Genomic DNA, 24,253 nt, shown 5'->3' with positions numbered 1-24,253 from the left:
GGCCATTGTAAAACACAGTATTCATTCAACACTTCACAACTCCCTTTTTTCCAAAGCAGTTTGCAGCCATTAAATATTTCTGAATTAGAGTCAAAGTTGTATTGGAGAAAATGCATCTAATCTAGTTCAAATAGCATCTCTGGAGAGAAGGAATGGGTGACGTTTTGGGTCGAGACCCAAAACGTCACCCATTCCTTCTCTCCAGAGATGCTGCCTTTCTCGCTGAGTTACTCCAGCTTTTTGTGTCTATCTTTGGTTTAAACCAGCATCTGCAGTTCGTTCCTTCAGGTACAGGAGCCTGAAAACTGTAACGTCCAGGTTCAGGAACAGCTTCTTCCCTACAGTCATCAGGCTATTAAACACTCAAATAAGCTCTGAACTACTATAGATTATTATTATTATTATTAGTATTATTATTATTGCACTACTATTGTTTGTTTTTTGAGTATGTGTGTGTATATATATATATGTGTGTGCGTACTTGTGAGTATGTGTATGTATACACACTGAATTCTCTCTCGTTTATCATATTGTTTACAGTGTACTATGTTTACATATTCTGTTGTGCTGCAGCAAGTAAGGATTTCATTGTTCTATCTGGGACATATGACAATAAAACACTCTTGCCTCTTGACTCTTCTTGCACAATGTAGTTCAAGGCAAAGATCCGCTATAAGATCTTTGGTTCAAGGGCAGTCTTGTGAAGAAGGGTTTCGACCCGAAACGTTGCCTATTTCCTTCGCTCCATAGATGCTGCTGCACCCGCTGAGTTTCTCCAGCTTTTTTGTGTACCTTGTGAAGAACAGCTTGTCGCCCAAGACAGGCTGTCACTCAAACCTGGGCGGGACTTGGTGACGCGGACGAGGTGGAGTCTGATGACGTAGAGCGGGAGGCGTAGCCTGGTGATTTACGGGGTGGGGGCGTGGTCTGATGACGTTGGGTGGGAGGCGTGGTCTGATGACGTAGGGTGGGAGGCGTGGTCTGATGACGTAGGGCGGGAGGCGGCGATGGCGGTGAATTTGACTCCGCGCTTCCGGCGGTTGGATAGCGGCAGGTCCTTGAGACTGAGAGGTACCGGCGGCCGACACCTGGGAAGAGAGGGAGGATATAGATATGAGTGAGAGGGTGGAGGGAAGGGTGTGGAGTGAGTCAAGATGAGGTTAGGATGCTGACGGTGAAGGATGGGGTGAGCAGGAGGGGAGAGGGCCTGGTGAGGGGAATAAGGGTGAGGGAGATGAGTGTAAGGTTAGAGGGTGGCTTAGGGGGGGTAGTGTCAGGTGAAGGGAGTGTGAGGGAGAGAGTTGAGAGTGCGTTTCGTGAGGGACAGGGGAGTGAGAAGGGGTGGATGTGTACAGGAGTCGGAGGAGAATGGGAAGAGAGGGGCGGTGGGGGATGGATGTGTGAGGGGAGGGGTAGGATGGGATGATATAGACTTGGAGAATTCCAGAAATTCATCCCCCTCTGCAAGAAGTTTGTGCTCTTCAGTTTGAAGGGTCCTGATTTGATTTTAGAGATGCTGCCTGACCCGCTGAGTTACTCCAGCACTTTGTGTCTTTTTGTGTAAACCAGCATCTACAATTTCTTGTGCCAACATTTTGACCATTTTGGGCGTTGCTTTGATGTGCTTTTAAATTCCATATGTTTAACAGCTGAGCATTCCCATTCAAATCGCTCCTGCCACATTTCTCATCTAAGGTGGCAGGTGAGAAATAGAGGAGTGGTCTGGTTAACTGCCCTAGGATTGGAATCGTGTTGAATTACTGGGTTTACTATTCTTCACTCCAGTTTCAGAAAACGGTCTTGTGAAAGATGCATGTGCTGTTTTTCACCATTCTCTAATAGAATTTTCTACACCAGGCGATTTAAGAGCATTCACTATTTCCTCTTGCATACCTTGGAAGAGTCCATTATTTCTTGGAGCTTTATTTTTTTAACTTACGGATTGAATTTTAAGAATAACTAGACCAAGTGCAGACCCGTTGGGTCTGTTTCCCCAACGGGGTTTGGGGGGGGGGGGGGGTCAGAAGAGGGGAGGGAGGGGAGAGGAGGAGGAGGAAACGGGATAGATTTGGGAGGGAAAGGAGAGCAGGGTAGGGGGTGAGAGATGGGGAGAGAGATGTGGGGGAGGGGGGATGGGGAGGGAGGGATGGAGAGAGGGGTGGGGGGAGAGGGGTGGGGGGAGAGTGGGGAGGGAGAGTGGAGGGGAAGGGGGAGAGAAGTGGATGAGTGGGGAGGGAGGAGGAGAAACATAGAAACATAGAAATTAGGTGCAGGAGTAGGCCATTCGGCCCTTCGAGCCTGCACCGCCATTCAATATGATCATGGCTGATCATCCAACTCAGTATCCCGTACCTGCCTTCTCTCCATACCCTCTGATCCCCTTAGCCACAAGGGCCACATCTAACTCCCTCTTAAATATATCCAATGAACTGGCCTCGACTACCCTCTGTGGCAGGGAGTTCCAGAGATTCACCACTCTCTGTGTGAAAAAAGTTCTTCTCATCTCGGTTTTAAAGGATTTCCCCCTTATCCTTAAGCTGTGACCCCTTGTCCTGGACTTCCCCAACATCGGGAGCATCGGGAGAGGGGTAGCGGGAGTGATGGAAGAGGGACAGAGGGATAGGGGGAAGGGGGTGGGGGGAGAGAGGGAAGGGGGTGGGGTAGAGAGGGAAGGGGGGTGGGAGGGAGAGGGGTGAGGAGAGGGGGAGGAGAGAGTGGGAGAGAAGTGGAAGAGTGGGGAGGAGGGAGGGGTAGGGGGTAGCGGGAGTGGTAGAAGAGGGACGGGGGAGTGGTTGGAAGAGGGACAGAGGGGAAGGGGTGGGGGAGAGAGGGGAAGGGAGCGGAAGAGAGAGGGGTGGGGGAGGGAGAGGCGTCGGGTAAGGGGATAGAAGTGGAAGAGTGGGGAGGGAGGGGTAGGGGGAGTGGTGAAAGAGGGACAGAGGGGTAGGGGTAAGGGGGTGGTGGTAGAGAGGGAAGGGGGGTGGGGGAGAGAGGGATGGGTGGGAGAGGGAGAGGGGTGAGGAGAGGGAAACAGAAGCATGGAAATTAAGTGCAGGAGTAGGCCATTCGGCCCTTCGAGCCTGCACCACCATTCAATATGATCATGGCTGATCATCCAACTCAGTATCCTGTACCTGCCTTCTCTCCATACCCCCTGATCCCTTTAGCCACAAGGGCCACATCTAACTCCCTCTTAAATATAGCCAATGAACTGACCTCAACTACCTTCTGTGGCAGAGAGTTCCAGAGACTCACCACTATCTGTGTGAAAAATGTTTTCCTCATCTCAGTACTAAAGGATTTCCCCTTTATCCTTAAACTGTGACCCGCTTGTCCTGGACTTCTCCAACATCGGGAACAATCTTCCTGCATCAGACAAATGCAATTCAGGACTTTTCACTTCACAAGCAAAGTCAGAATGACGGTTAGTGAAGAATTCGAATATTCGCTGAGCGTTCAGATGCTGCGCTCGCCTCCTGCACCAAAGGGGGGGGGGGGGGGGGAGCGTGTGTCGTCACACACAAAGATTTTGTAGCGGAGAGCTCCGCTATAAGATCTTTGGTCACATACTAAGCACGCGCCTCCACAAACAGATGAGCGTCTTCTTGAATGGAGAGCGCGTGGCCGCCTCCACAAACAGTCACACACACTGAGGACCCGCCCCCACAAAAAATATTTTGTCAGGAAGGGGAGGAGGAGGGTGGAGAGGGAGAGGGGGAGGGGGGGGGGGGGAGAAGAGGATGGGAGAGAGAGGTGAAGGGGGGGGGGGAGCGGTTGGAGCGGGCGTGCATGAGTCGAGAGAAGAGAAAAGGGCAGAGAGAGAGCGAGAGGCTGGTACAACAACAAAAAAGCTGGATAAACTCAGCGGGTGCAGCAGCATCTATGGACCGAAGGAAAAGGGCAACGTTTTTGGCCGAAACCCTTCTTCCGGGTTTCGGCCAAAAACGTTGACTATTCAATTCGCTCCATAGATGCTGCCGCTCCCGCTGAGTTTATCCAGCTTTTTTTTATGTCTACCTTCGATTTTCCAGCATCTGTAGTTCCTTCTTAAAGACAGAGACCGTGCACGGTAAGGGAATGAGGAGGGAGAGGGGGAAGAGTGTGGAGGGAGGGGGAGAGTGGAATTGGAGGGGGGGGGGGGGGGGGGGGGAGAGAAGTGGAAGAGAGGGGAGGGAGGGAGGCAGGGAGGGGGAGAGGGGTAGCAGGAGTGGTGGAAGAGGGACAGGGGGAGTGGTGGAAGAGGGACAGAGGGGTAGGGGAAGGGGTGGGGGAGAGAGGGGAAGGGAGGGGGGGTGAGGGAGGGAGAGGGGTGGGGTAAGGGAAGAGAAGTGGGAGAGGGAGGGGTAGGGGGAGTGGTGGAAGAGGGACGGGCGAGTGGTGGAAGAGGGACAGAGGGGTAGGGGAAAGGGGTGGGACAGGGAGGTGAAGAGAGAGGGGTAAGGGGAGAGAAGTGGAAGAGTGGGGAGGGAGGGGTAGAGGGACTGGTGGAAGAGGGACAGAGGGGTAGGGGAAGGGGGCGGGGGGAGAGAGGGAAGGGGGTGGGGTAGAGAGGGAAGGGGGGTGGGGGAGAGAGTGATGGGTGGGAGAGGGAGAGGGGTGAGGAGAGGGAAACATAGAAACATAGAAATTAAGTGCAGGAGTAGGCCATTCGGCCCTTCTAGCCTGCACCACCATTCAATATGATCATGGCTGATCATCCAACTCAGTATCCTGTACCTGCCTTCTCTCCATACACAAGGGCCACAACTAACTCCCTCTTAAATATAGCCAATGAACTGACCTCAACTACCTTCTGTGGCAAAGAATTCCAGAGATTCACCACTCTCTGTGTGAAAAATGTTTTTCTCATCTCTGTCCTAAAGGATTTCCCCCTTATCCTTAAAGTGTGACCCCTTGTTCTGGTCTTCCCCAACATCCGGAACAATCTTCCTGCATCTAGCCTGTCCAACCCCTTAAGAATGTTATACGTTTCTATAAGATACCCCCTCAATCTTCTAAAATCTAGCGAGTACAAGGCGAGTCTATCCAGTCTTTCTTCATATGTAAATCCTGACATTCCAGGAATCAGTCTGGTGAACCTTCTCTGTACTCCCTCTATGGCAACAATGTATTTGAGCATTGGGCATTGTGACATCACACGATGGAACGTTCACCAGGGGCTGGGGCTCCTGCAAAGGCATATGTAAATGAATCCATTCCGATTGGACATCTGTGAACATCAGGCATTGTGACATCACACGATGGAACGTTCACCAGGGGCTGGGGCTGGTGCTGCTTCTATGGGTGCGAAACCAGTTTATTTTTGAAATATTGGGGGGGGGGGGGGGAGAATTTGATTTAAAACGTGTACTTAAACACGACGAAATGTAATGAGGAGCGGATACTTAGAAAGAAAAGTGAAATCTCTACCGAAATGGAAAAGATGTCGGCGATTCTGCGTCTGGTTTCGGAGTTGCAGGGAATCAAAGGAAGAAATGCAGTCGGAAGCCGTACATGTAAATGGATCCATTCCGATTGGACATCTGCGAGCATTTGGCATTGCGACATCACAAAAACATGTATCTGATATTCTTCCAAATCCAGTGACCTGTTCTGAAAACAAACTTTCCTTTATCTAATATTTGTGGTGCGCATGATTTAAAATCAAGGATTATCACGAGGATGCAATTAGGATGTTTGTAAGAAACATAGAAAATAGGTGCAGGAGTAGGCCATTCGGCCCTTCGAGCCTGCACCGCCATTCAATATGATCATGGCTGATCATCCAACTCAGTATCCTGTACCTGCCTTCTCTCCATACCCCCTGATCCCTTTATCCACGAGGGCCACATCTAACTCCCTCTTAAATATAGCCAATGAACTGGCCTCAACTACCTTCTGTGGCAGGGAATTCCAGAGATTCACCACTCTCTGTGTGAAAAATGTTTTCCTCATCTCAGTCCTAAAAGATTTCCCCCTTATCCTTAAACTGTGACCCCTTGTTCTGGACTTCCCCAACATCGGGAACAGTCTTCCTGCATCTAGCCTGTCCAACCCCTTAAGAATTTTGTAAATTTGTAAGGATGAAGGTCTTTACAGAGAGGGAATAATATTGTGGTGATGGATTTGAAAATAATGTGAGGATCTCCCAACATTGAGCCATTGCTGATCTGAGCTAGTCTTAGGCAGTTAAAATAGGAGCTGAAGGGTTTGCTTTTGTTTCAAGATATAGCATGGAAACAGGACCTTTGGCCCACTGGCCCATCTGTTTTGTAGTAAATGCCTACTATTTTCTGTGTGCTTAAGCAAAGCAAGAATTTCATTGTCCTATACAGGGACACATGACAATAAACTCACTTGAACTTGAACTTGAGTCCACGTTGACCATCAATCATCTGTTCATACTAGTTGTATGTTATCCAACTTTCTCATCCACTCCCTTCACTCTAGGGCCAATTTACAGAAGCCAATTAACCTACAAATCCACATGTCCGGGAGGAACCTGCACGGTCACAACGAGAATATGTAACCTCCACACGGACAGCACCCGAGGTCAGGATTTAACTTGGGTCTCTGGTGCTGTGAGACAGCAGCTTTACCAGCTGCACCACTATTAAACAGAGCTTCGTACATCTGTCAGCCATGTAATTCTCTTTGCACAGGGATTTCTTCCATCTAACTCCTGGCAGTAAGAACATAAGAATTAGAAACAGGAACCTTTCCTGCCTATTTCACAATTCAATATGTTTGTATCAATCTTTTTTATAGAACTACTTAATTCACTAGCCCTTGATTCTCATTATATAAACGTCTATCAATCTAAGTCTTGAACATATTCAATCGCTGACCTTCTGCAGTCTTCTCTGTAATGAATTCCACTCTCATTACATTTTGTGTGAAGATGATTCTTCTCATCTCTGCCCTGAATAGTCAACCACTGTTATTTTGAGTCTGACAATGTAATTAGAAAAAATAAATTGCAGTACCAAGAAATGCTTAAATTAATGGACTGGGTTTACTTAATTCTTGTGCTTCAGGAAACTTGATTTTTCTTGGAAACTCGGCAATTTTTTTCATGGTGTAGTGTTTCAAGCAGATTGAATCTTGGCAAATATACTCTCCTGACATTCCCAAAAGTACTCTTTTGTTTCAACAGAACAGCTTGGTCCAATATCCTAAACTTGGCACAGCAATTTAAACTACTGTTGCTGCTTAACCCTCCCTGCATGGACTTATTTTTAAATGGGTACTGCTTCTCTCCAAGTTGCACAAGCTCTAAAACTTTTCCCTTCATAGTTGACTGCTTTGTACTTTCCCTTTTAACTCAGTGAAATGCAATCACACTCCCATTTTCGTTGACGGACTCTCTTCTAACCCCGCTCTCCTTCCACCTTCTATTGCCAGTTCCTGTGAAGAAAGTTCTCCTGAACCAGCCCAGGTTCCCCGGTGAATTTCAACCATAATATATGTTTCTTGCTCAAACTGTTACCTGCCTTACCCGCACTTAGTTTAGTTTATTATTATTGTCACGCGTACCAAGGTACAGTGACATTTTTTTTTGTTGCTTGCTATCCAGTCAGCGAAAAGACTGCTGATTACAGTCAAGCCGTCAGTGTACAGATAAAGTGAATAACATTTATTGTAAGGTAAAGCCCTATTAAAAATAGTGTGAGGGTCTCCAATGAGGTTGATTGGAGGTCATGACCATTCGCTAGTTGTTGAGAGGACAGTTCAGTTGTCTGATAACAGTTGGGAAGAAAGTGTCCCTGAATCTGGAGGAATGCGTTTTCAATCCTCTGTACCACTTGCGTGATGGGAGAGTGGAAAAGTGGGAATGGCCGGCTTGAGACTCATCGTTGATTATGCTGGTGGCCTTGCTGAGGCAGCATAATGTAGATGGAGTCAATAGAAGGGAGGTTGGTTTGCGTTATGGACTGAGCTATGTTTGCAACTCTCTGCAATTTCTTGAGAGCTTGGATGGAGCTGTTCCCAAACCATGCTGTGATACATCTTTTCAGTCTGAAGAACGGGTCCTGACACAAAAAGTACCTGACCCGCTCAGTTACTCCAGCACTTTGTGTCTATCTTCGGTGTAAACCAACACGTGCCAGGCCCGTACGAAGCTTTTCAAAAAGGGAGGTGGCATGACAAATCTGCTCTACTTATCTACATGCATTTTTCTTCTTCACTTTTTAGTCATAGATTGGGGAGAAGGCAGGAGAATGGGTTTGAGAGGGAAAGATAGTCATAGAGTGATACAGTGTGGAAACAGGCCCTTCGGCCCAGCATGTCCCATCTGCACTAGTCCCACCTGCCCACGTTTGATCCATATAGCTCCGAACCTGTCCTATCCATGTACCTGTCTAACTGTTTCTTAAATGTTGTAATAGTCCCTGCCTCAACTACCTCCTCTGGCAGCTTGTTCCATACACCTACCACCCTTTGTGTGAAAAACATACCCCACAGATCCCTATTAAATCTTTTGCCCTTCACCTTAAACTTATGTCCTCTGCTCCTCGATTCACTTACTCTGGGCAAAAGGCTCAACCATATCTATTCAAATCATGATTTTATACACCTCATCCCTCATCCTCCTGTGCTCCATGAAATAGAGTCCCAGCCTACTCAACCTCTCCCTATAGCTCTGGCCCTCTAGTCCAGGCAACATCCTCATAAATCTTCACTGTACCCTTTCCAGTTTGATTACACCTTTCCTATAACATGGTGCCCAGAACTGAATACAATGCTCTGAATGCGGCCTCACCAACTTCTTATGCAACTGCAACATGACCTCCCAACTTCTATACTCAGCCTGACCCGCTGAGTTACTCCAGCACTCTGTGAAACGTCACAGAACACGGCAAGATTAGCAAGTTTGCTGATGATACAGAAGTGAGTGGTTTTGCAGATAGTGAATATAGTTGTGAAAGATTGCAGCAGGATCTGGATCAATGCCAGGTGGGCAGAGGAATGGTTGATGGTTGCATGGTTCCTTGAAGGTCGTGTCGCAGGTATATCAGGTGGTCAAAACGTATTTTGGCACTTTGGCCCTCATCAGTCAGAGTATTGAGTATAGAAGTTGGGGGGTCATGTTGGGCACGTGGGCCCAGCAGGGGTGCCGTGAGCCCAGAGGGGTTGGCGTGAGCCCAGCGGGGGTGGCTAGGGGTCAGCGGGGGTGGTGTGGGGGGAAGATGGCTTGGGCCCCGGCGGTGGGGGGAGGCGAGGGGAGCGGGCTCCGCCGCAGCGGCGTCTGGTGTTGGGGTTACAGCCGTTGGGTTCAGATTCAGCCACTCCCGCCCGGGGATGGGAGAACAGAGAACTGGCCATTTCCAAAGTGGAAACGTAGATTTATTTATTTTTTAAATGTTTTTTTTTTGGTGACCTTTTCTTAGGGGGGAAAAAAGGGGGGTGCGGTCGCACCCAACGCACCCCCCCCTTCGGACGGCCATGCGTGCATTTCATACCCACACATATGAGGTAGTTGGTCTTCCATGAGAAAGAATTAAAACCACCCAACACATAATTATTTTTTATAACCCTGCATTTCTTGATTTAGACATATAGCATGGAAACAGACTCCTGCCAACTCTTCCATGTCGACCAAGATGCCTCATCTAAGCTAGTCCCATTTGCCCATATCCCTCTAAACCTTTCCTATCTATATAGCTGTCCAAATGTCTTAAAGTTATTGGAAAAATAAATGTGGAGCAAATCACAAGGTGTTTTGGTATAATGTGTATACTTTTCAGAGTATCTTCTGATAGCCGTAATTACATTTTTGAGAACCATGTGCACATGGTTAGGTAAAACCACTTCACACAGTTTATACAATTCAGTTTTATGGTTTCCTATTTCACTTTTCAAATTGTTGAAGCTCACTTAGAATTTCCACCGATTCTAATAGAAATCATCTGTCTTCATTGGCATTACTGTAACTCTTTAAAAAAAAACTGTGGATAAGCTGACTATGCTTTCATGGCCAGGCTTGATTTGCAAAGGTTGATAATGCATTAAGTGGTTAGCATCTAATTCATTTCAAAGTTTGCATATATATCGTATTTTTAGCTTGTTGCACCACATGGGAACAAAATAATCCTTCCAGTTAGCATACTGCTTGCTTTGTTTCCTGGCCAACATCCATGCATCTCCTTTGCAAATAGTCAGGGAATATGTTCACTTCATAGAGAGCAAAATAGAAAGCCCACCGCCATCTTATAGAACAATGCAGAACATGAGCAGATCGTTCAGCCCACAATGCCTGTGCTATTTCTTTGGATAAAGGTATGGAAGGCAAGAAAGTGTTTATTGCCTAAAAGAAGTTATGAACTTCCAATTGTATAGTTGGTATAAACCAGCACCAGCATTTCCTTTTTATTACATGATGAATTACCAACACTGATCTGCAGCTCTCGTCTCTGAATGTTGTTGCTTTAGTGACGTTGATGTGACATTGTTCAATGCACAAGTATAGCCAGATCAGGATGGTGAGTGTGGCGTGGAGGGAAAGCCTGAGCTGTTGATCTTCACGGGACATGGCTGCACTTGCATTTCTCACTGACAGAGGTTAGGGAAAAGGCAGTACAGGGTAGGTAACTTTGATTGCTTGTAGGTTTTCCTGTTCATACGGTAAGAACATGCAGGAAAAAGAAAGGAAGTTGCAAAATAACTTTGAAGTAGTTAGATTCTTTGACCCAACAAATCTGTGCTGGCTATCCGGCACCCATTTACCACCACAAGGTTAAATAATACCATTATATTCTCTCTCCATTCGCATTTGCCTCCTCTTCCTCCCCCCCCTCCTCCCCCCCCCCTCCCCCCCCCCCTCCTCCCCCCCCCCTCCTCCCCCCCCTCCTCCCCCCCCCCCCTCCTCCCCCCCCTCCTCCCCCCCCCTCCTCCCCTCCCCCCCCCCTCCTCCTCCCCCCCCCCCCCTCCTCCCCCCCCCCCCTCCTCCCCCCCCCCCTCCTCCCCCCCCCCTCCTCCCCCCCCCCCTCCTCCCCCCCCCCTCCTCCCCCCCCCTCCTCCCCCCCCTCCTCCCCCCCCCCCCCAAATTCCATCAGCTGCCTGCATATTGAAGGTGATTTGTATTGGCCAATGTTCTGACTTCCCATCTAGCTCATTGGAGACCCTCGGACTATCTTTAATCAGACTTTATTGGACTTTATCTTGTACTAAACATTATTCCCTTTATCCTGTATGTATATACACCTTGGGTGGCTTGATTGTAATCATGTATATTCCTTTTGCTGACTGGATAGCATGTAACAAAAAAGGGGCAGCACGGTGGCAGGTAGAGTTGCTCCTTCACAATGCCCAAGACCCAGGTTCGATCCTGACCATGGGTGCTGTCTGAATGGAGTTTGTACCTTCTCTCCATGACCGTGTGTTCTCTGGTTTGATTCCACACTCCAAAGATGTACCGGTTTGTAGGTTAATTGGCTTCGGTAAAATTTATAAATTGTCCCTAACATGCAGGTTAGTGCTCGTGTACAGAGTGATCACTGGTTGGCACAGACTCAGTGGGCCGAGGGGCCTATTTCAGCACTGGATCTCTAAACTCATCTAATCGGACTTTACTGGACTTTATCTTGCACTAAATGTTATACCCTTTATCCTATATCTGCACACTGTGGACGGCTCGATTGCAATCATGTATAGTCTTTTTGTTGACTAAATAGCACGAAACATTCACTGTACCTCATGACATTAACTATACAACGTTGACGTGCAAACTTTCAAATTCCCTGATGGGATGTTATAGAAGCGATACAAATATACATTTAATACATTGTGATGTTTTTATTATTTTTGTAGCGCACTTGGAACCTTTCCATGCAACTCGGCTCTGGAACAACATTATCCATGCCCTGCAGTTGCAGGTGGAGGTGAGGCAGTATCGACGCTTGTGGAGAACCCACGACTGCTGCTTCACCGGTGCCGCTGCGGTTGACGTGGTCCTCAGTCACCTCATGCAGAATGTGTACTTCGCCAACAGCGACGTTTCGCGTCTGAAAGCAGCACATCTCTGCCAAGCGCTGATGGACCACAGAGTGTTTGAGCCCGTTAGTACAAGACTCTTCAACAAAGAACAACAGACAATGTTTGAGGACCGCAGTAGTAATCTCTACAGGTTTGTAGACGATGGTATTCCCTCAGGAGGGGAACTGGGAAGGAAGAATTTGTACCATCAAGAGAGACTGGTGCCAAGGAAGACGAGTCTCAAGTAAGATTACGTTCCTTTCTCTGACTTTGACATTGCCAGCGAGGTCAATGTTCTTAGTTTACACTCATCTACGTCAGCCCAACCCGAATCGTCACCTATCCATGCTCTCTAGAGATGTTGCCTAACCTGCTGAGATGCTCCAGCACTTTGCATTGTCATCTAAATCAATTGTGGAGAGCAGTTCGACTTGGTCTGGAATCAAATGTACGGTCAACTGCGTTGGCTGGTTTCGTTTTACCGAAATTCATTAATGGGCCATGTGGGTTTTCCCATCAGGCTCATTTTGTTTCCAAAGGAAATTAATGTGAATCTTTGGAACTGTTATGTTTGAATTTTAGACACGCTGAATTGCAGACACTGGTAAGTAAGTCAGTACTTCTGGAGAACATGGATAGGTGACATTTCAGGTTGGGACACTTCTTCAGACTGATGTTTCTGAAGTTTCTGAATTTGAATTTTAGTTATTTTGAAATATCAGTTCCATTACCAACCCAACCCTCAGTCCCTTGGATAAGATGATGATACTTTATTGTCACTTGTATCTAGTTAGGTGCAGTGAAATTTGTTTTGCATACAAAGTACACAAAAGAGTCGCCATAAATGTGCCGAAAAAGTTACAAAAAGTACGCATGCCACCTTTGTCTTCCCCAGCGGGCCCCCCTTAGTTCTCGGCGGTCCCACCACACCAGGTCCTTCTTTGTCCTCCATAGCATTGTTGGTGTTGCTTTTGCTTGAATATAACAATTTAACTTTATTCCTCTCCCTGAAACGGATAAACTTGGATGGAAAAATATGATGTGAATGCCACACGTAGAATTCTTGTTCTTTTAGCTGGGGGTTTGTTTACGAATCTGCAGCTCAGATTGCCCCTGCCCTCTATAACAGGTTGAAAAATAGTAAGAAAACATATGGGATTTGTTGTATTTTTTAAATTATGATTTTAGCATTGTTTTCTCTTTCTCAGCTGTTAGGGAGCTTGTTTGTGCAGAATACAGAATGATCAGAGAATTTACAGCCCAAAAACAGACAAAGTGGCCTCACTGATCTGCTCCACACAAGAAAAATGACCTGGAATGTTAATATGTCATTTTGTGGTCTTCTCATCCTTTGCCATTGTGCCCTGGCCATGGATCCACAAGCAAATAAACCCCTGTGGTTCAGAGATTAGTTTAGAGATACAGCATGGAAACGGGCCCTTTGACCCACCGAGTTGACTCTGACCATCGATCACCCGCTCACACTAGTTCTGTTATCCCGCTCTGTACACACTCTGTAATTTAGATGCCAATTAGCCTACAAACCTAAGATTGGCACAGTGTGCTGGAGTACTCGGTGTGTTCGGTGCTGGAGTAAATCTACACATCTCTGGGATGCGAGAGGAAACTGGAGCACCTGGAGGAAATCCAAGGTCACAGAGAGAACGTGCAAACTCCACACAGACAGTAAACATAGTATGGATTGAACTTTGGTTTCTGGTGCTATGAGGCAGCAGCTCCAACCACTGTGCTGCCCTTATGGTCACAGGTAGAACATGCATACTCCACATAGACATTCACTAGACTATTCGTCTAAAAACAGCAAAGATCTGACAACCTCTAAACAGAGGTGATGTTTCACAAAATAGCTAGTTCAGTGCCATCAGTTTCATATGACTAGCTATGTGATTTAAAAAAATATACCTATCAGAAATGAGCAATGACGAGAATGTATTCAATAAGTCTTTATTTTCAAAAAACAGTGTTAACCAATTATGCAACAAATACAATTTTTCTTTCAACAGACTGAACAATTTTTTTTTCCTTTAAACAGACCAGATAAAATAATCTTTGAAAATCCCATTGCCTTGGAAGCTTGTGAGAAAAGAATTGAAGAAGTTTTGCAATCAATCAGCCTTCGTCCATCACCACCCACAAACCTAAAAATAAAAGCACCAACCAGCCTGCTGCCTACGAAAGGTAAACGTGCATAATAATAATAATAATAACTATGACCACATCGGCAAATGCACACAGATTTTTCATTTTCCTTAATGCTTGCCTTTTGTGGTGCTTTGTTAATGATGTAATGAAACGTTCTTAAATGAAAACTTCTTGTAAATTCTGTCTGTACAGAGTTTGTACGTTCTCCCTGTGACAGCCTGGGTTTTCACCGGGTGCTCCGGTTTCCTCCCACACTCCAAAGATGTGCAGGTTTGTAGGTTAATTGGCTTCGTAAAAACTGTAAATTGTAAGTTGTCCCTAGTGTGTAGGATAGTGTTAGTGTATGGGGATTACTGGTCAGAGCAGACTCGGTGGGCCGAAGGGTCTGTTTTCGCTCTGTATTATTAAAACTAAACTAAATTCAGCACCGTGTTAGGGAAAGATTTTAAGGGAAGATCCTGGGCATTCATTTAGTTTACTGCTGAACACATTGGAATAAATGTCTGGTTTTATGTACATTTGCTCAGGTTTTCAAGTCAGCAGGAAGCTTGTAAGCCTCCAATCCTTATTTTTGCATTAATTTGATTAATGTGGATCTCAGCCAACACTGAGCCTGAGAACTCATTTCAACGTTGATTCTCATTACCTTCCTTTTAGCATCTCCTGGCCAGTGGCATCAATTCTGCAACTGGATTTGGAGAATTCGTCAATGCGATTGATATTCAGTGATCAGGATAGGGAAAGAAGGGGATAAAGGGCATGCTGAGGAATATCAAGAGTGTTTTATTATCAAATGTCCCGAACAGAACAATTATTTTTTACTTGTAACAGCTCAACAGAATATGTAAACATAGTACTCTGACAACAATATAATAAACGGAAAAAAGTTGCACATTTGCACACCGACCAAAAGACACAAAATCACACCCCGTCTATACAATTCAGAGCTTATTAGGAGGTTGTAGTGTTTATTTGCCTAATGGCTGTAGGGAAGTATGATTGTCTTCCACTGCCACCTTCGATACCTGTGGTGGCTACATTTATTACTTAATATAGGCAAGAGATCAGCGATGCGCATAGTGAAATTATTTTCTTACAAACAGTCCAGTAGAGTATTGCCATACCATCCATAATTAGCAATTGAGCTTGCATGCAAGAGGCGCCATTTCCCATATCCAGTCCGTGCTCCAGTTCTTATGAGTAAGTGACTGAGTGAAGGTGATGAGGGAGTCCTGAGGTTGAGCTCGTCTGTGTGGTTAAGAAATAGCTTCAAATAACGTTCAATGACACTCAGGTGAGTGCTGTTAATCCTTTTACATTATATTCTCAGGGTGCAAAGATAACCTGCTTTCTGCTTTAAGGATAATCCTTGGCACAATCTCAAACGTTGAGTTTTAGTCTGTTTTCCATGCCAGCTATCTGGTTGTGTTTATGAGGTGAACATTTGAGAACAATAGTATTGTGTTTGTTATTCTAAGCCTTCTAAGAATTGGATTATGTTTGAGTATCACTAGCAGGATACCGGTAATCAAGGACAAGTCTCACCCCTGTCACACCCATTTCTCCCCTCTCCATCAGGCAAGAGGTACAGAAGTGTGAAAACCACATCTCCAGCTTCAGGGATCGTTTCTTCCTAGCTGTTATCAGGCAACTGAACCATCCTATCACCAACTAGAGAGTGGTCCTAACCTACCATCTACCTCTTTATCGGACTTTACTGGACTTTATCTTGCACCATACGTTATTCCCTTTATCCTGTAGCTGGACACTGTGGACGGCTTGATTGTAATCCTGTTTTGTCTTTCCGCTAACTGGATAAAGCTTTTCAATGCACCTCGGTACACTTGGTAAAACATAAGGCTCGGTAAAACATAAAGCTTTTCACTGCATCTGCTAATCTGAGCTAATCAACTGCTCTCAAACCTTTCCCTCAAAGGGTCTTCTTGAGCTAGTAAATTGAGGCAATTAACCCCACTGTTCAATTTTCCTTGGATCTTTGTGGTAAAATGCTGGTACGTAACTCACCACAATTAATATCATTATCAGTAATGCCCTCTAAAGGTTTTCTGGAATGAGGAATTTGTTTAAATCGGGGTTAGATTTATGCCTAATCCTGTGCACCCAAGTCTGGTCTGACCCACTGATCTTTTTTCAAACCATTAACTGTTTTCACTCTGAAATTCCAGTAGCAATGACACTTTGCCGTTGACACTCTACATCCTATTAAATACTTTTTCTTACGTTGTCACTGTTGTAATGTAGACAAACACAGCACCTAACGAATTTCTACCACTCTGCACGTTAAGAAATTAACGCATAAACTGAATGTTATATTTTGAAATGCAGATTGCATGCAATGACAAATGTATGGGATATGTACGTTTTTAAAACCGAGCATGCAAAGACTAATGGACACAAAGTGCTGGAGTAACTCAGTAGATCAGGCAGCATTTCTGAAACTTGGATAGGTTACATTTGGATACATTTTGGATCAAGACTCGTGTTTTCCCCTTTTGGCCAATTCAGCCTGAAATGGTTTACTCTGTGCCCATGACTTCTATTCCTCCTGACATACTGTATATGCTGTCATGTCCTTTGAGAATTCTGTTTGACTAAATTCTGCTGAAAATAGATCAAGCCTATCTAAGACGCCTGAAGAAGGGTCTCAACCCGAGATGTCACCTATCCATGTTCTCCAAAGATGCTACATGACCCGCTGAATTACTCCAGTACTTTATGTCCTTTTGTGTATTAACCAGCATCTGCAGTTCTGTGTTTCTACATGCAAACACTAACTATGTTTCTACTATGCTTCTACTTTCAACCATGCATCTGACTTGCTCCAAAATAGTTGTTGAGGATATTTGGAAGCAGGCGACTTTATTGCAGCTGCTGCATTTAATTCACCTTCCCATCCTGGACAGCATTCTGCAACCCCCCGTGAAGGTGGAAAGAAGAGGAGCAGTTCATATCAATCGGCATTCTGACCTTGTTATCTCCAACACGTTCCTGGATCGAGAGGTTTCTAAGAGCCTAAATCTACCTTAGTTAGTATTTTCTAACAACTTTTCATCTTTATTTTGCAATAAGCAATATTTTAGGTGCATTGATTTGTGGCCAAAAACACTTAACTGAATAGTATCTTCAAGGAATAGTGAAAATTAAAGAAAGCTTTATAAAGAATAATGAAAGTTAAATAGATAACACCTGTTTATTTTCTCCATTTATGAAAGTGGCAAAACTCTGAGCTGTTGCATATTTTGAATTATTTTCTTCCAAATGTGTGCAGTTTAGGCAAATCGTTTCTTGTGTCTCCCACTTAGTCGCTCCCTCCCCTTTTAGACTTCAGACATACAGCATGGAAACAGGCCCTTCGATCTCCCCGTTCACTAGCATCAGGAGGTTAGGAGGAATACCATTTGACTTTTAATGCATCTTCCATTCTTTCACTGATCCTATGTCGATTTAAGGGCAGGCCATAAATGTTGGCATTGCTAGAATTGTCCATGTTTTGTGAATGAGTTAATGAATTAAAAAGCCCTTAAAGTGGAGTGAAAACAGGCAATCCAGAGGCACTCCTAAAGAAGTTATATAACCTTATTCAGGCCGGCACAGTGGCGCAGCAATAAGGTTGAGTCCGGTTTTCAGTACAGCTGTCTGTAAGGAGTTTGTACGTTCTCCCTGTTTTCTCCAAGTGCTCTGGTTTCCTCCCACATTCAAAAGACATGTAGGTTAATTGGCCTCTGTAAATTGTCCCTAGTGTGTAGGATAGAACTAGTGTATGGGTCGGAGTAGACTCGGTGGGCCAAGGGCCTATTTTTACACAGTGTCTCTAAACTAAACTAAAACACGAGCTTAATGCAACTTGCTGGAGGAAGGGTTAATCCTGTAAATTTCAAAGAACCTTTCTTGGCTTTGTCAGGCTAGAAAGATTCATTGTGTTCAACATGCACCTGATTTGCACTCGCTCAATTTCTCCTTTGTGCTTTCATTGGCCTCTACAGCACTGATGAGTGGCTGTTGGCTGCTATGGATTGCCTGGATATTTGCCCGGACCAGTTGGTTGTGCACGCAAGTGAGCTGTTATCTCAGACCACGAAGGACGTTGATGCTGCAGAGACCTACAAAAGGATTCTGTTTGAAACTATGGCAAAGCACTACAGCCAGAACAGGGAGCCGCTTTTGTGCAGCCGGTATCACGACATACATGCTGGGATAATTAAACTTATGGGTAAGATATCTTTCTCCAGCACTGTGTAAGTAGAAATAAATACTGGTAGCTTGGTGCTAAGTGTGGAAAGACATGACTTTTGTTCTTTGTGCATTTTAACTAACTAAGGTGGCGTAGTGGTAGAGTTGCTGCCTTACAGCACCAGAAACTTGGGCTCAGCCCAGTCTACGGGTGCTGTCTGCACGGAGTTTGTGCCTTCTGTCTGACCGTGTGGGTTTTCCCCGGGTGCTCTGGTCTGCTCCCACACTGCAGGTTTGTAGGTTAATTGGCTTTGGTGAAAATAGTAAATTGTTCCTAGTGTCTAGGATAGTGCGGTCTTGGTGGGCCGAACGTCCTGTTTCTGCGCCGTATAACTAAACTAAGTTAAGTGTAGATTTTCACAGTTGATCTGAGGAAAGGTTCACCTGCATTGATGAAAATGTTATGTGAGAATAGGATGCTGTGACCTGGGTGTAGAACTTCCTTCTCAGTCTGTTACTTTATCCATTTGAAAATGTTGAGTCATACTCTTACCAAAGTATCTTACTTTAAGTCTTACCTACCACACCTTTCCAGCAGAAGTTAAGAAATAAAATGTTATTTAATTAGTCACCAACAAACTTGCAATAGCAGCATCCTTGGAGAACGTGAATAGATGACGTTTTGGGTCAGGACCTCTCTTCAGTATGATTGCCTGGCTGAGTTACTCCAGCATTTTCTGTCTTCTAATGGGTTCAATGCTGCAGTCCATGTTGTGCTTGGCAATTGATGTTTAAAGAGAGTACAGAGAGTGGTCCTGAGCTACTATCTACCTCATTGGAGACCCTCAGACTTTCTTTGATCGGACTTTATCGTGCACTAAATGTTATTCCCTTTATTATGTATCTGTACATTACGGATGGACACAAAATGCTGGAGTAACTCGGACGGGATAGGCAGCATCTCTGGAGAGAAGGAATCTGTGACGTTTCGGGTCGAGACCCTTCTGACCCGAAGAGCCACCCACTCCTTCTCTCCAGAGATGTTGCCTGCCCCGCTGTGTTACTCCAGCATTTTGTGTCTATCTTTGGTTTAAACCAGCAGCTACGGTTCCTTCTGACACGTTTTGTGTACACTGTGGATGGCTTGATTGTAATCATCTATTGTCTTTCTGCTGACTGGTTAGCAAGCAAAAAAAGCTTTTCACTGTACCTCGGTATACATAACAATAAACCCATCTAACTAACTACATTAAGTGCAGATAATCCAAAACTTTCTTCCTTATACAGTGGAAACTCTGAGCCATTCAGAGAAATACTGTGTGAATTTGATTATTTATCACTGCAATCTCAAGAATTATTGCCATACATCGATTATAAAAGTAACTTTTTCTTTTAAAAAACCCAATAGAAAGTGGGGAGACTGGACAAGCTCTGGAAGCTGCTCAGCTTTGTATTCGGTTATTGGAGCCTACCTGGAGAGAGGAATTGCACAGATTGCTACCCTTCATGGCTGTTGCAGGGAGCCCTGGTGCCTACAAACTACAGAAACAGGTTTGTCACATTCATAATTTCATAAATACACATTCTAGCAGAGTAAGTCCATTCGGCTCATCAGGCCGACTCTGCCATTCAATCACGGCCGATCTATCTTTCCCTCTCAACTCCGTTCTCCTGCCTTCGACCCATAACCCCCAATACCCTTACTAATCAAAAATCTGTCAATTTCCGACAAAAATATCCATTGACCATCTCCATAGCCGTCTGTGGCAATGAAATCCACAGATTCACAACCCTCTAACTATAGGTACGTCCTTTTATTCTGAGGCTGTGACCTCCGGTCCAAGACTCTCCCACTAGTGAAAACATCTTTTCCGCAATCACTCTATCCAGACCTTATGAAAATACTGCTAGCTCTTGCCATCCATTCATGACAACAAAAGGAGTCGTACAGAACAAAGGCCGTTTGGAACCATCACTTCCATGTCGACTGTTGCACCCATATATTAGTCACTTTTTCCCACATTTGGTCCGTACCCTTCTATGCTGTGGCAAATCAAGTGGTGGTCCATGTTCTGAGAGCATCTGCCTCCACCACCAGATGACATCCAGGTGACGTGAAATAAAAACCCTGAGATCTTCTCTAAACCTCCCACACATCTGATAGAATTTACAAAGCATTAAAAGGTAGATTGTGGGAAAATTCTCCTTATTCTGGCGTGTCTAAAATCAGAGGGCCTTGGTTTCAGGTAAGGGGTAAAGGTTTAAAGGGAATTTGACAACAAAAATTTTCCCACAGAGTTTGGTTAACTGGAGTTAACTTCCTGAGGCAGGTACTTTCACAACAGTTGAGAAATATCTTGATGAATTGAATTGGCAAGAAACAGAAGGCTGTGGCTGAGAGCTAAGAAATGGGATGAGTACAGATGGGTGCTTGATGGTTGGTGGGGGCTTGGTTGACAGTGGGTATTCCCTGTGCTGTGTGACTTAATTAAGTGGAAGGGTCCCGACCCGAAACGTGTCCATGTTCTCCAGAGATCCTGCCAGATCCTAAAGTTTTGTTTTGAGGTGCTGATGTCCCAGATTTTGTTCAATTTAGAGATACAGCGCGGAAACATGTCTTTTGGCCCGCCGAGTTCACGCCGACCATCGATCCCCGTTGCACTTGCGCATGCTACACACTAGGGACAATTTACAATTTTTACCAAGGACAATTAACCTACAAACCTGTAAGTTTTTGGAGTGCGGGAGGAAACGGGAGCACCCAGATAAAACCCACACGTTCTCCCACAGGAGAACGTACAAATTCCATACAGACAGCACCCATAGTCAGAATTGAACCCGGGTATCTGGCGCTGTCAGGCAGCAATTCTACCGCTGTGTCGCCCTAACGGTATCGAATGCTATGACTTGCATCTGTTCTGTGTGAAGAGGTTTCCAACATCGAACCACGCAGTATTGCAAATACAATACAATACAATACAATACAATACCTACAATACCTTTTATTTGTCATTTGAACCTCACATGAGGTTCAAACGAAATTTGGTTTCTGCAGCCATACAAAAAAAGAACCAAGACACACACCAACACAATTCAATTCACATAAACATCCATCACAGCGAGTCCTCCTCACTGTGATGGAAGGCAAAACTTAAACATATCTCTCCCCTGCACTCCCCTCTCACCCCCCCCCCCCCCCATGTCAGAGTCAAAGACAGAGTCAAAGCCCCCGGCGGGCGATGTTAAATGTCCCGCAGCTGAGGTTGCCATATCCCTGAGGACAAGGGAACCGTGCCATCATATTTGGCCATTAAACAATACAGCATGTGCTAACCACAGAGAATTCTTGTGCAAATGTAATGTTATCTTAGATAATTACTGGGTGAGTATGCTTACTGTAACATTCCTATAGAAATCCAGTAATGTTAGCTTTCTACAGGCAGTTGATGGCGAAAGAGCAGTTGTTCTAATTGTAAAACTTTTGCTGATGTGATTCAGTAATTCATTTTTGATCTCAGCATGGTACATCAGCACTGGGCCTTCCTTTTGAATAATCTTGGGTCATGTTTTATTCCTTGAAGTACTTAGAATGTTTTCCTTGCTGATGTCCAGGATGAATCATCCTCAGCCTTTTCTCATGATTTAGCCTTAATGGGGTGGCACAGTGGCACAACGGTAGAGTTGCAGCCAGTAGCGGAATGGGTCTAAAAATATTGATTGTCGGGAGACAAAGGGGGCCTATTTCATCAGGGCCCCACTTGATATAGGGGGCCCACTTGCCATCGGACAAGCTGACACCCTGGCCAGTCCGCCACTGGTTGCAGCCTTATTGTTTGCTGTTACAGCTGTAGCTGCAAACTTTTGTTTCACTGAGGAGCACTTTAGTGTGTTCTGAGGCTGTGCCTAAATGCAAATTTATTTATTCCCTCAGTTCGGCATTGTTGGGGTGACTAGACATCATTATTGTCAGTCAGTGTTTAGGCTTGTACACAGTGCTCCTGTTTAGGTTGAATCAGGAAGGACACAAAGTGCTGAAGTAACTCAGTGGGTCCGGCAGCATCTCTGGAGAATATGGGTTGGTGATGTTTCGGGTAAGGAACCTTTTTTCAGACGACCTCCATCTATCCAAGTTGTCTGAAGAAGATCTCAACTCGAAATGTCACCTATCTGTAGTTCCTTGTTTCTACTCACCTTTGTCGACTTAATTTTCACTTGTGCTTTATCCCCCTTGATTTTCGTGTGTGTGTTTGTTTTTCAAAGAATACCAACAGGACCGTGGTGAAGAGAACGTTTACCAAAGCTATTGTTCAGAACAAGTCTCTGTCCAAGGTCCAGACTGAGGGGCTGGCCATGTTCCTCATGGACAACCACACTGAGGTTTTCAAGGTACAATGGCCCATTTAATAAAGATATTTTGAAGATATTTTTGTCTTTTGTTTACAGATACAGCGAGGAGACAGGCCCTTCAACTAGGTTCAGGAATAGCTACTTCCCCACAGCCATCGGGCTATTAAACCTGGCTTGGACAAAACTTTGATTATTAATAACCAATTATCTGTTATTTGCACTTTATCATTTTATTTATTCATGTGTATATATATTTATATTATAGTATATGTATTTCATTGTCCTATCAGGGACACATGACAATAAACTCACTTGAACTTGAACCTTCGGCCAAATGAGTCCACGTGTCCATTCACAGTAGTTCTATGTTATCCCACTTTCGCATCCACTCCCTGCACACCAGGGGCAATTTACAGAGCCAATTTAACATACAAACCTGCACATCTTTGGAATGTGGTAGAGAACCGGAGAACCTGGAGGAAACCACATAGTCACACGGAGAAGGTGCAAACTTTGTTGTCAGGATCGAACCTCCGTAGACAGCACCCATCGTCAGGATAGAACTTGGGTCTTTCGTGTTGAGCGGCAGCAGCTCTATCGCAGCACTAGCGTGCAGCCCCTCTGTTCTTTGCCTGATGTTTATAATTGGCTGACGAGGTACATGAAAGATGTGGGACTGTTGTGCCAAGCACAAGGAGAGGCTTGTGGATTGAGATAAGCGTGACGTATGCTGTGAGACACTAAAACTTCAAACTGATTTTGCTGAAACTTGTGAGAATTATGAAGACGTTACGGCATCTGGGCAACCCAGGCATTGAGTACAGAAGTTACGTTGCATTTGTACAAGATGTTGGTGAAACCGCACCTGGTGTACTGTGTAGGTTTTGGTCACACTGCTGTAAGAAAGATGCCATTAATCTGGAAATAGTACAGAAAAGATCTACTAGGATATCAGTCTGAAGAAGGGTTTCGGCCCGAAACGTTGCCTATTTCCTTCGCTCCATAGATGCTGCTGCACCCGCTGAGTTTCTCCAGCATTTTTGTGTACCTTCGATTTTCCAGCATCTGCAGTTCCTTCTTAAACAGGATATCAGTTCAGTTTAGTTTATTGTCATGCGTACCCAGGTAAAGCTTTTATCTAGTGCTATCCAGTCAGCAGAAAGACGATACATGATTATAATTGAGCCATTTACAGTGTATAGATATGGGACTATTTTTGATTTGATTTGATTTTGATTTGTTTATTTGTTCCGAACAAGTAAAGACATAAATAGGAATAAATAACAACAACAAAATCGAAATAGTCAAACAATTGGACATTCCAGGCAATATTTGCAAAGCAATGAAAAGCATAAAGCAAAATTTAAATGTCCAACACTTTTCCTTTACAAGCTCGAAAAGGAGTGAGAAGAAGAATAACTTATTTAATCTCACCCCTTCTCCCTAAACCCTTCTTCCATATTTAATAATTAATTAATAAATAATAATAATACCCCAGACAATTTTTAGAGACGCATACAGACATATATATACATACAACTGATGTACACATACAAGTAATATGTATGAAGTAACCAAAAAACATAAATAAATAAAA

At 44.8% G+C, this 24,253-nt stretch overlaps 1 protein-coding gene across 1 annotated transcript in view; it reads left to right on the top strand.

Moving 5' to 3' along the window:
- The first annotated feature begins 966 nt into the window (after positions 1-966).
- Positions 967-24,253, top strand: part of depdc4 (DEP domain containing 4) — a 28,161-nt gene continuing 4,874 nt past the window's right edge. Inside the window, exons 1-7 of the mRNA XM_033037946.1 lie at positions 967-1,071; positions 11,791-12,199; positions 14,009-14,154; positions 16,970-17,165; positions 18,123-18,349; positions 19,718-19,860; positions 22,570-22,695. Of these exons, the coding sequence (XP_032893837.1) occupies positions 1,008-1,071; positions 11,791-12,199; positions 14,009-14,154; positions 16,970-17,165; positions 18,123-18,349; positions 19,718-19,860; positions 22,570-22,695 (1,311 nt within the window). The 5' untranslated portion in view covers positions 967-1,007. The remainder of the gene's footprint in view (positions 1,072-11,790; positions 12,200-14,008; positions 14,155-16,969; positions 17,166-18,122; positions 18,350-19,717; positions 19,861-22,569; positions 22,696-24,253) is intronic.

The sequence above is a fragment of the Amblyraja radiata genome, chromosome 19 (assembly GCF_010909765.2).
Source record: "Amblyraja radiata isolate CabotCenter1 chromosome 19, sAmbRad1.1.pri, whole genome shotgun sequence".
Lineage (NCBI taxonomy): Eukaryota > Metazoa > Chordata > Chondrichthyes > Rajiformes > Rajidae > Amblyraja > Amblyraja radiata.
The sequence above is the reverse complement of the archived record's forward strand: the minus strand, read 5'-3'. Positions and strand labels throughout refer to the sequence as shown.